Source organism: Aquarana catesbeiana, linkage group LG04, assembly GCF_042186555.1.
Source record: "Aquarana catesbeiana isolate 2022-GZ linkage group LG04, ASM4218655v1, whole genome shotgun sequence".
NCBI lineage: Eukaryota > Metazoa > Chordata > Amphibia > Anura > Ranidae > Aquarana > Aquarana catesbeiana.
Window position 1 is genome coordinate 541,803,200 of NC_133327.1, and position 12,295 is coordinate 541,815,494.

At 40.0% G+C, this 12,295-nt stretch overlaps 1 protein-coding gene across 2 annotated transcripts in view; it reads right to left on the bottom strand.

Annotated features, from left to right (window-relative positions):
- Nucleotides 1-5,407: 5,407 nt before the first annotated feature.
- Nucleotides 5,408-12,295, bottom strand: part of TRIM67 (tripartite motif containing 67) — a 129,398-nt gene continuing 122,510 nt past the window's right edge. Inside the window, exon 10 of one of the 2 annotated variants that reach the window (XM_073627886.1) lies at nt 5,408-12,120. In XM_073627886.1, the coding sequence (XP_073483987.1) occupies nt 12,058-12,120 (63 nt within the window). In that variant the 3' untranslated portion in view covers nt 5,408-12,057. The remainder of the gene's footprint in view (nt 12,121-12,295) is intronic. The other variant, XM_073627885.1, reaches the window with a different exon arrangement.

The window sequence follows — 12,295 nt, forward strand, 5'->3', positions numbered from 1 at the left end:
ACCCCTTCATCAGGCATGTGATGATCTACATTATCGTGCATGTTCCAGTATCCAGCTGGCGGTTGCTACAGCACCCGGTACTTTTAGAGCTTATTCCAGGAACGTGTGCGATGGGAATATGGACTATGTGCATTTTTTTGGTGCATTGGCAGCTCATTCATAGTTATTATTATACAGGATTTATATAGCACCAACAGTTTGCACAATGCTTTGAAAAATAAGGGGAGGCGGTATAGTTAAGCTGACCGTAGACAATTTGAATCTTGGCCAGTTCAGCAGGAACTGGCTGATATTTGAACCATGTATGGGCAGGCTAAATGTATTCATGTACAACCAGCTTGTTGGCGGCCGTTATAGCCAATAGCAATATTCACTGTGTTCTCCCGGCAGGGACAGCCTCCCCTGCCAGAGAACACAATGGCCCTGCAGGAGGGATTCCCCTATCAACACAGTCAATGGTTGCAGGAAAGAAAATCACTCTGTCTATGGCCAGCTTTACAATACAATTAAGAAAAAAAAGGGAAGGGCAAGTGATACAAAAGGTATTAATTGTCTGGGAGGTGTTTTCAGTTGTTAGGTAGAGGCCAGATGGGCTTCTCTGAAGAGGTGAATTTTCAGGGATTCCTTAAGGGTAGCAGAGTAGGAGATAGCTGTACATAAGGCGGAAAAAAGTTCCAGAGGATGGGAGAGGCTCTGGAGAAATCTTGGATGCAAATTTGGGTGGAGACGGGAAATATAAAGCAGGAGGTCTTAAGAAGAACGAAGGGGACCGTTTGGATGATATTTTGAGAAGAGGATGGTAATATAGCTGGCAACAAAGTTGTGCATGGCTTTATATGTTGTTCGTATTTCTAATTTTATACGTTGGGCAATTAGAAACCAATGGAGGGATTGACAAAGTGTAGTGGCGGACACTTATGCCCTGTACACACGATAGGATTTTCTGATGGAAAATGTGTGATAGGACCTTGTTGTCGGAAATTCCGACCGTGTGTAGGCTCCATCACAATTTTTCATAGGAATTTCTGACACACAAAGTTTGAGAACTTGCTATAAAATTTTCCGACAACAAAATCCGTTGTCGGAAATTCCGATCGTGTGTACACAAATCCGACACACAAAGTGTCACGCATGCTCAGAATAAATTAAGAGACAAAAGCTATTGGCTACTGCCCCGTTTATAGTCCTGACGTACGTGTTTTACGTCACCGTGTTCAGAACGATCGGATTTTTCGACAATTTTGTGTGACCGTGTGTATGCAAGACAAGTTTGAGCCAACATCCGTCTGAAAAAATCCATGGATTTTGTTGTCGGAATGTCTGATCAATGTCCGACCGTGTGTACAGGGCATAAGGGGTTGATGGACTGAGGAGGGGATAGCCTGTGAAGAGGTTAGCCAATGAGGACTGAGCTGCAATAATCAAGTCACCCTTTCATAATGAATAGGGTGCCTTATTGCGGGTAATGTAGTGCACCACAACTGTCTGCAGTAGTGTAGATGAAACCTGAATGGTATGTATGTTATAGAACAGGGTGACGCTGTTCACTTTGAATACCCAGTTATGGTCTAGAGAAAATGTTTTTTTTTTCACTCATACATGATTTATTGACATTCATTCTGCAAAATCAGTGTTCACTGTTCTAAGTGAATATCCTCTATTTCTTTACAAATCAACCCTATTGTTTTTTTAATAGGTCCTCTTTAAAGAGAAAACAATATCTTCAAGGGATTAATGCAAGCTTTTTAAATGTACCCTTTAATATATCTTGCCAACGATTATGACCATCATCCATGCTTTATAATCACTTACGGAAGGTAAACATCACTTGAACATGCATTTGAATTTACTATGTGATCCCTGTGTTCTCCAAATATGATACTTAGTGCCTTGTTAGCATCATTATACATCAACATGACATTCTGAGTGGCCACCTGGGATCTTGCCACAGTTTAAAATGAGACAAGGAGACATTGTTGTTTAATATGTACAATGTGAAGCAATTACAAAACAATGACACACAATACCTTACATACACTACATTTACAATCACAAAAGGAAAGTTGTATTCCAACTTATGGTAAGGTGTTGATAGAGATATGACTCCACCCCTTAAATAGGGGAGACTTCTCATGCAAGTAAAAAAAATATTACTCCTTTTTTTCGGCACCTCACCAGGTTGTAGAAAAGCATTTTTTTTATTTTTTTTATTTTTTACAATGAATTAAATAGATTTTTTGAAAGGCCACTTCTCATGCTGTAGTACAATAATATCTGAATCACAGAGAGGCCTCTTTAATTGTAATGTGTTCCAGACAAAAGAAAAACATGTTTGGAGGTTCACCCTTTAAGCAACTAGAGAAGATAATGCTTCCAGAAGTGCATGTATCACAGTGGTAAAAACGATATGATCCTTTGGCGACTGCAATTCTGAAGCACTAAACATATGTGACAATTTAAATGTAAGCGAGATGAAGATGGCAAAACATTTTAATGCTTCACATATGCCAAGGTGAAGTCATGTGACCAAGACAGATGTGTATTTTTTTTTACATGAGTAATTGTGGTAACAGTAGGCCTCAAATGAAATGAAGGTAAAGATAATGTTTTACCATCAAATACTCCCATTAAAGTGTACCTGCGCTTTGCTTTGCCTGCCTAATGCCACCCCCTGTTTCTGTTACTTACATTTTGTTTAGAAATAGTGTCCTCAACCATGTGTAGTCTCCAACTTGGTCCAACCTGGGGTTTACACAGGGCTTCACCTTCTCGTTCACACAGGTGAACCAAGCAGCTGTGGACTAAGTAAGAAAGTAATAAGCAGCTGCTGCATCCAGTGGACCAGTTGCTTTGCCTGCATGGACATGCATCTTTAAAGCCCAATTGAACTCAGCCCAGCTGAAAATCAGCTGAAACCTTTTCAGGTGCATCAAAACAAAAGGTGTGCAAAGACTTAGGCCTTGTTTACACAGGGCAATTTGATCTATGCCCTGTGCAGGGCCACGTTTTATTGGCACGGGCATGCACAGGCGTTGCATCTTTCAGGTGGCTCTTTTCAGAAGCTCCGTGCTCCTCTATGGGTAGGCAGACGTAAATGGACTTGTGTCTGTTTACATCCACCTACCTCCAATTCCGTTGGACTGCTTCCTTTTCCATTTTTCCAGACCTAAATGCGACAGCCACCCTTGGAGCCATAAGGGGTTCTCCACAGTCAATTATCAAAATGTGAATACAACTGAACTGGCATGGATCTCTTATATTGCTTTTGGCACCACTCAAAGCAGAGGTGAAAGCATATCCCTGTATCTCAGAACATGGGGTGTAGGCTTATCCTTATACCAATTCAGAGGGCTAGTAAGTGTGCAGAGGAAAGGATTGACGCTACTCCCGAGTCCCGACCAGCCCAGGTGAATAAACTATAAGGAGCGACCTCAGTCTACATGTCTTCACCACACATCATGATGCATTTCACTAGGCTTAGTCATTGGGTGCCCTATGTCTAAGGCGGGCAGAATGAAATGCATCAGGGTGTGTGGTGTGGTGTAGACATGTAGGCTGAGGTTGCTCTTTATAGTTTATTCACCTGGGCTGGTCAGGACTAGTGGCGATCCTTTCCTCTTTGAACTGGCATGGATGTCACAAAACTAATGCTCAGGGATCCCCTGCTGAATGGAGTGGAGCAGCAGCGTGTCAAAGAACCCTAAAGCAGCAAAGAGTTGCAGATGCTCAGCCCATACAAAACGATAATCAGTAGTTCGGGACAGATGATAATGACTGGATGCAGACAGAGTGTATCCAGCCACAATTATCTGTCCCTAACTGCAAGTAATTGCTATATGTGCGAACAGCTGAAAACAGTCACGGATAGCTGTGGCAGCCCTCAGCCTACCATTGCTTTGTTTGGGCACACACTTACCATTCCAGCCCCAGAAATCTGCAGATGCTTGCCATTAGAATTTACAGTGTGTGCTAATTGCTCAGTGCAAATGAAGCCCTAAGGGTCCTTTAACATAGGTAGCATCTGTTCCTGGTCAACAGAGGATCCGTAAACATATCTCCTTCTGAATCAGAGCAGAACATAATGGATGTTGCTTTTATGACATTTGTTTCCGTCCGTTTCTTTCCCCATCACAAGATGTGGAGCTTGATGAACCCACGTTAGGTCTATGGCAGCAGGATGTAAACGAACAAACATCTGTTTACATCCTTTTACCTGTGATTGTTCATATTCAGGGCCAAAAATGAAAAAGTGTGCAAACCTTTTCTGTTTTTTTTTCTTCAGACCAAGAGGGACTCGAAGGTAATTGTATTTAAAGGATAGTACATCTGTTTGCATCCGCCTGTCCATAGACTAACACTGAACTTCTGTTCAGATCTGCCTGAAAAACTGATGGAGGATATGATTAGAGCGCCCATGTGACAGGACTCTAACTCAATAAACGGAATCCAACTTGCTCAATAGTTTTTCATGAGACTTGGCATAGTTTTTGCTCAGCTCCCTCACTAAAATGGAATGTTCTGAGGAAAATCTATATGGAAGATAAGTAGATAACATATTGAAAGCTTCTATTTACAATCTGGATATTAAAAGTTTATGTAAAGCCAGAAGTTTTTTTTTATATATTATATAGAGTAGAGATAGCTGAAAAACGCCTAGCAAGTTTTTATGTGCTGCCTGTGTTCCACTGCAGAGATTTCCCTTTGTTTCATGTCCTGAAGATACAAAAAGGAAATGGGAGTTAATCTTTATAAAGTGAACAGAATTCCTACCTTACAGAGTTGTCTGAGGATGGGTGTCCCTACTGAAGGATTTTCCCTCACTTCATGCTCAGGTGACAACTCTAAGGGCCACTTGTTTGTATTTTGACAACTAAGGGCCATATCCTTTGTGCGTTGTGACAATGCGCGCTGTTCATATACCATTACCACAATGCATGGCGATGCAGCTGCTCTATGTGCAATATGTTTACTTGTCATTCACAGTGAATGGCACACCAACACATTTTTACAGCAGGGCCCGCTGCAACACACCACAATGCATATACCGTGCTTTGTATGTACTGTGTTAAAAAAAGGATCATACATGTTGCACATTGTACTCTGTGGTACATTGACAGCTCATTCATAATGAAAAGGCTGATTTAATGAGTGTGCATCACACTAGTCACCAGAACAAATAGAGAGGTGAATTTCTCTAGAGGGGACTAGGGATGAGCCGAACACCCTCCTGTTCGGTTCGCAGCAGAACATGCGAACAGGCAAAAAATTCTTCAGAACACACAAACTCCGTAGAAGTCTTAGGGACATGAACATGAATAATCAAAAGTGCTAATTTTAAAGACTTATATGCAAGTTATTGTCATAAAAAGTGTTTATGTAAACAGGTGACCCCACCCACCTCTGACGCCATGGGGAAGTCCCTGTGGCGTCAGAGGGGGCGGGGTCACCCAGTTACGTCTCTGGCTGGCCCCGCCCTCAGTTATATAAGAACTGTCACAAGCGAAGAAGCGTCACATGGCGGCAGCCTCCCATGGGTCGGCCGTGGCTTTTTTTTTTTTTTTCGGTCTGTCACGGCGTAATAGAAGAGGATGAATGGACATCGTGGGACATTTTAATTTTTTTAATAAAGGACTTGTTTCAAGCTGTGTCTTGTCTATTTTAACATTTTGACACTTTTTTTGTGAAATGGTAGAGGTACGTGTACCCTGTTACCATTTCACACAGGGGGGAGGCCAGGATCTGGGGGTCCCCTTGTTAAAGGGGGCTTCCAGATGCCGATAAGCCCCCCGCCCGCAGACCCCCACAACCACTGGGCAAGGGTTGTGGGGATGAGGCCCTTGTCCCCATCAACATGGGGACAAGGTGCTTTGGGGGGCTACCCCAAAGCACCCTCCCCATATTGAGGGCATGTGGGTAAGGTTCAGGAGGGGGGGCACTCTCTCGCCCCCATCTTTTCCTGCGGCCTGCCAGGTTGCGTGTCTGGTATGCATTTTGGGGGGACCCCTACGCCATTTTTTTTAAATTTTGGGGCAGGGTTCCCCTTAAAATCCATACCAGACTTGAAGGGTCTGATATGGATTTTGGGGGTGACCCCTACGCCATTTTTTTTAAAAATTTGACGCAGGGTTTTCCTTAATTTCCATATCAGACCCAAGGGCCTGGTATGAATTTTAGGGGGACCCCCACGCAATTTTTTTTTTAAATATTGGTTTGGGGTTCCCCTTAATATTCATACCCGATGCAACGGGCCTGGTAATAGACTGGGGGGGGATCGCATTCTCTTTTTTTCAATGAGTTCTATCTATATTGCCAAAACCCGACAATTCATTACAGCGCGATCAGTTTTAAATGACAATTTTTCCTTTAGAAATGTCATTTTGCTGTGGTACTGTTCTAAACATGGGAAAATTGCGCCAATTTACAGGCATACTATAGACACCCCTCAGGCACAGTATTTAAAGGAATATTTCATCTTAATTGTTTCACTTTAAGCATTAAAAAAATCACTGCTCCCAAAAAAACGGTCGTTTTTGAATTACATTTTTTGCATTGATACATGTTTATGACATTAACTTGCATTTAAGCCTTTAAAATTAGCACTTTTGATTTTTCATGTTAGTGTCCCATAGACTTTAACAGTGTTTCAGCAGCTTTCGAATTAGCTGCGAACTCCGCATATTGTTCGCTGTTCGGCGAACAGACGAACACCTGATGTTCAAGTTGAACTTACATTTGACTCGAACATCGGGCTCACCCCTAGAGGGGACACAAACAGCAATGAAAAACCCGATGGGGTAATCCTTCCTCTGTCCACTCTATACAAAACAAAAACAAAAGTTTTCCTTTACATCATACACTCTAAGACATAACAGTTCATTTTAAGAGAATATCTAGAATATTGATGTACTTTTAAAGACTAACAGGAAAACTAGAAGTCCTTACCTACAGTAGGGCTGCGCCCCCTCACTGCAGAGGGTAACTGCCCATTTCTGTATAGGGGACCGAAAGAGCACTGTTACCTACTTGATCCCCATCTTTGCTGGCAGACAGTGCTGTAAGGAAAAAGAGCCTGCAGGGATTAATCTAGCAGTGTAGAGAAGTGATTCTCAATCTCAGTGCTCAAGTAGCCCCAATAGACCATGTTTTGGGAATTTCTCTTAGATAAAATAGCTGTCCAAAATACTAAACCATTGACTCTGATCTAAAGCACCTGTGCAAGATAAAGGAAAACCTGCAAACATGGCCTGTTGGGGGTACTTGAGGACTGAGGTTGAGAACCACCAGTGTAGAGGAGCCTGTGTAAGAGAAAGATCGGGAAAATAAAATTGCTGTACCCTTGGAGCAATTAGTCCTTGCAGCTTTAGGTAAAATAAAATGATCCGAGAGTTCTTTCAAGCAGAAACAAATTGTAACAATTTCACAGTGAAATTTATAGTTCCATTTGGGTCACACCATGATATGACTGTCAAACATAGCCATTATTTAAAAGCAATGCAGAGTAAGGTTTAACTGCAGGGTGAGAGTGGTCACTTCAAAATATGAGTGTTGGTTATCACACTCAGCAATTTTGTCAGCCTCTACATAAAAAGATATAGATCTCTCTACGGCACAGCAGTTTGTATGCATTGTCAGGAAGAAATATTGAGGTGTGTACCAGTAGCACAAAACACAAAAAAGCAACGGTGGATCTCTCACTACCACCATCCTTGGTAAATGATCTGCCTATGTAAGCCGCACCTGTGTAAATACATGTAGTCCCATACTTTGGGAAACACTTCCCTATCCTATTCCACAACCACCATAAGGATTAAAGTAGTTCTCAATCTAAATGATACCAAATGTTATCATTATAAAATTTATAAAGGCAATAGGTTATTAAAACATTAAATTACTGCAGAGATGTCTCTCTATTGTAATGCCATTTGCAAATTCCATGAAGTGCACACATACAAGCTCATATAGCTTTGGCCATTGGAGAAACAGCTATTCTCCCTCCACAGTTTATATTTAGTCTCTGTATCCTTCTTACACAATGAAACCAACTACATATCCACTTACTTTAAAATGTTCGGTTATGCTACAATATGCTTTTTTTAATGCAATAAATAAAAACATATGTTAATTTTTATCTTTCTTTTTGTGTCTTATGCACCAATTATATTATTTATATCTTAAAGTTGAACTCCAGGCAAACAGCTATATACAGAAATCAAATACATATATTGCCTGCTGAGCATTTTTATTTGTCTCCATCCAGTTCTAAGATTTACAAAGCCCCAACATACAACCCAACCACGTGACATCACCTATATTTATGGAATACAGTGGTGTTCTGTCTTTCCCCTGGTCTGCTGATTTGACAATAAAAGAGCAGAATCAGACTTTTAAGGACACCATTCTGCTAAATCTTTTCTTCTATTAGCATGTTCCTTGTCAGCCAGCTTAGATATAGCACACCTGACTTTCTCCCAGTCCTGATTCTCCTTCTCCCAGTCTTCTGCTATTTAGGCAACGGCAAAAAGTTGATGCCAAGTGAAATTCAGTTACTTAAGCTAACTGCATTAACATAAATACATTTACTAACCTAATTGGATACCCAGCAACATTAATTTGTGTATTTTATATCTGCCGTAGTTTGTCTTTAAAGTTTAATCATGGCCAATATATTACTAGCTGTTTCTACAAATATTGACCTCTCTAGTTATACTTCTTTGGCATATTTGACATTATATCATGCCTATTTAAAAAAGTGTCAATTTCATAAAATTTCTTTGTATAATGGCATCTATGGTACATGCTTTTTCCATTATCCTATAAATGCGATAGCAAAAAAATAAGCTAGTGTTCTATTAACATCAAAAAGAAGCCACTTAATTATCATTTCATTAAATCAGCAATTCCCTATCCTCCTGTTCCCAATTTTAAGCTTACCATTGATAATGGATACTCTGTAAGTTAAACCGTAACCTTTTTATTTTTAAATATAATTTCCCCTACGCATCTTTAATCCATTTTTAAATGCAATTTTGATTCACAATTACTCATAATGAGGAGTTGAGCTATGTGCAAACTAGCTGTACTCACACCATCAGACTGTCATAACTAAATAGTAATGCCCTGTACACACGGTCAGATTTTCCGATGGAAAATGTGTGATAGGACCTAGTTGTCGGAAATTTCGACCGTGTGTGGGCTCCATCGCACATTTTCCATCGGAATTTCCGACACACAAAGTTTGAGAGCTTGCTATAAAATTTTCCAACAACAAAATCCGTTGTCGGAAATTCCGATTGTGTGTACACAAATACGACGCACAAAGTGCCACGCATGCTCAGAATAAATTAAGAGACAAAAGCTATTGGCTACTGCCCCGTTTATAGTCCCGACGTACGTGTTTTACGTCACCGCGTTTAGAACGATCGGATTTTCCGACAACTTTGTGTGACCATGTGTATGCAAGACAAGTTTGAGCCAACATCCGTCGGAAAAAATCCATGGATTTTGTTGTCGGAATGCCCGATCAATGTCCGATCGTGTGTACGGGGCATAAGAGTGCTTTTGCTAGAGAAGCGAACATATCATGGGGCACCTTATAATGAAAATTTTAGTGGGGGTGCCCGATCAATGTCCGATCGTGTGTACGGGGCATAAGAGTGCTTTTGCTAGAGAAGCGAACATATCATGGGGCACCTTATAATGAAAATTTTAGTGGGGGTTAAAGGGATATGTAGCTTTTTATGAAAATACATCTCCTGATTCAGCGTTGTTATGGTGAAGTAATAAAAGTGTAGACATCTGTTGCCTAAAGGGACACCTACCCAGTGTACAGGCTCAACTCCTTTAATCTCATTATTTTGTTTGAAAAGCTGAAACTTGAATGTACAACTAGTGACAGCATGCTGTCTGCTTTATATGCACTGCTACCCTTTAAATGTATAGTCCACCAAACAAGAAAAGAGGGAAGGTAGATATACATTGCTTGAGCTAGCGAACGCCTTGTAGAACCTCTTAATAACCATTACACCCAATTCTTCCTGTAATACCTCTTAATAGCCACCACACCTAATTCTTCCTACCTTTTGCTGGATTTACTCACAAGTGTCCAAAAATGGCTAGGTTATGGAAATATGTTATAATTTAACCACAATCAGCTGTATTTTTTGGATTTATATTATCCCCCTAACCTTGTCATTCAAAACACTGGCCTAGAGGTGCCTTATTACTGAACATTAGGCAAACCTACATAGATAATATACCTATATAGGAGCTGTTTTACCTACTAAAGGATCTGTATTTCTGTCCATATATTCCAGTCCCGAATCTTACACAGCTCTGCCAGGCTGGTGACCTGAGTTTTCTCTGCAGCGGTTAAAGAACCAGCTGAACCACCTCACTGCCCTAACCTGTGACTGCACAGGCAAAGAGCAGCAAAAGACTGGCCATCTCCCTGCCCTCTCCTTCAAACAGCATATTTCTTGTCAGTACATATACAGTATACCGCAGCACACCTGATTGGTTATTAGAGCTGCCCCTGACTCTCTAAGATAGTCAACATCTACTGTACAGAGGATTACAAGAGACTAATGCCATGTCAAATTCAGGTACCTACTTTTTAATTGTAATGAATCTTAATGAAAACACACATGCATTATTTGCTGTTTTTCATATCTACCTGGAGTTTTGCTTTAAGATAAAGACATCACTGGAAGGTAAATGCTTTGACATTTAAATATAATTGTCCTTATCTTAGTAGAGGGCACAAACATGAGTGACATGGAGTAACCTGTGGCAACCAATAGTATACTGTAGTCAGGCTGATGAAATCTGATGTTCCATTGGTTTACCTGATTTACTGTACATTACTGCTTTCTGTATTTTGTAGTTAATTTAAACTGTGATGACTGAAACATGAAACTTTCAGTTGGCGACTCTGACAGATGTAAATGTTCATGTTTTTTTTTTATATAACATAACATTTTAAGAGAATGGCATGAATTATTGTGTTTTGTAGCACGCTTAATTGATGCACAAAACATTAATTACTTTATATATTTACATATACTGTTGTGTTAGCACTTGGAGGTTTATATGAAGTCAGTCACTACATCAACACATTCCTTTCACTGTTGAAAATCTTTCTTGGAAAGGTTGCAATAACCCTGTATAGACTTATGTCAGAAGTAAGTCACCCTGTATTTAAGGATGCCTGTAAGACAGCACAGGTCCTCCATGTCCTGGAATCATCCCATGGTCCTTCAGGCAAAAGATATAAACACTTGTACATGTCATTGAGAACAGTTTAGCACCAAAGGCTGCTTTCCAATTCTCAGTTATAGTTCCACAGCCTCTAAAGACATAACATTATATCACTAACTACACAAACTAACAAATTATCTTCCTATTCATTTTATAAATAATGAACTACTTTTAATATTTAACAACTTGGGCAAAAGGGTATATGCTTTCCATATGCCACTGGGTAAATGTGTTTTATTTGCCAGGAACCAAGAGAATTGTATATTTTTTTACAATCTGTAAACGTATAAAATGGTTTATGGATGGATAAAAAAAAAAAAAAAAAATGAAACAATAGAAAAGCCTACTGAAAAGACAATATAGTAGTGCGTCTGGGAAAGGGGTGGTAGGCCCCTTACTCCTGCCTTGCTTTATACCCGGTACTGTCATGGCCAGGATAAGATTTGTGCAGACTTGGTTCATTAATATTTACATACATATGTTAATATCCTAAGGAATACCATGCTTTTCTTCCTTGCATTGTGATCTTAATACATGGTTATTTTTAAACTGTGCCTTCATTTAGCATGTTTTTGTTTGAATTGCATACTACAGCCTTTTCATTTCCCATGTTTCACAAACAACTATGGTGGCATTTCCTTCAACATAGGCAATCTAAGGATGTTACGTAAACATTACGTGAAAACTATGAACAATGTGGGTGAAATGGCCACTTTAAAATCTTAAGCCCTGGATGATAATGATACCCCACTTATAAACAGAGACATGTAAAAATTCTACACCATTGAAAAGAGAACAGACTCAGCTTGGTGGTTTGCTTTGTCTGAAGATTGATGGCACTTCCAGGCCTGTATGGAGAGTAACCTGCAGAGACAAAACATTGTAATAATAGGTTAACATTTAAAGCAAAAGACTTAAAGGAATGTTTGGTTACATAAATACACAGTTGGTAAGGTTGAATAAAGATACCAGTCCATCAGTCCATCTAGTTCAACCTGTGTGGTTGTGTATGTGTGTGTTTATGTCAATTTCTTATATC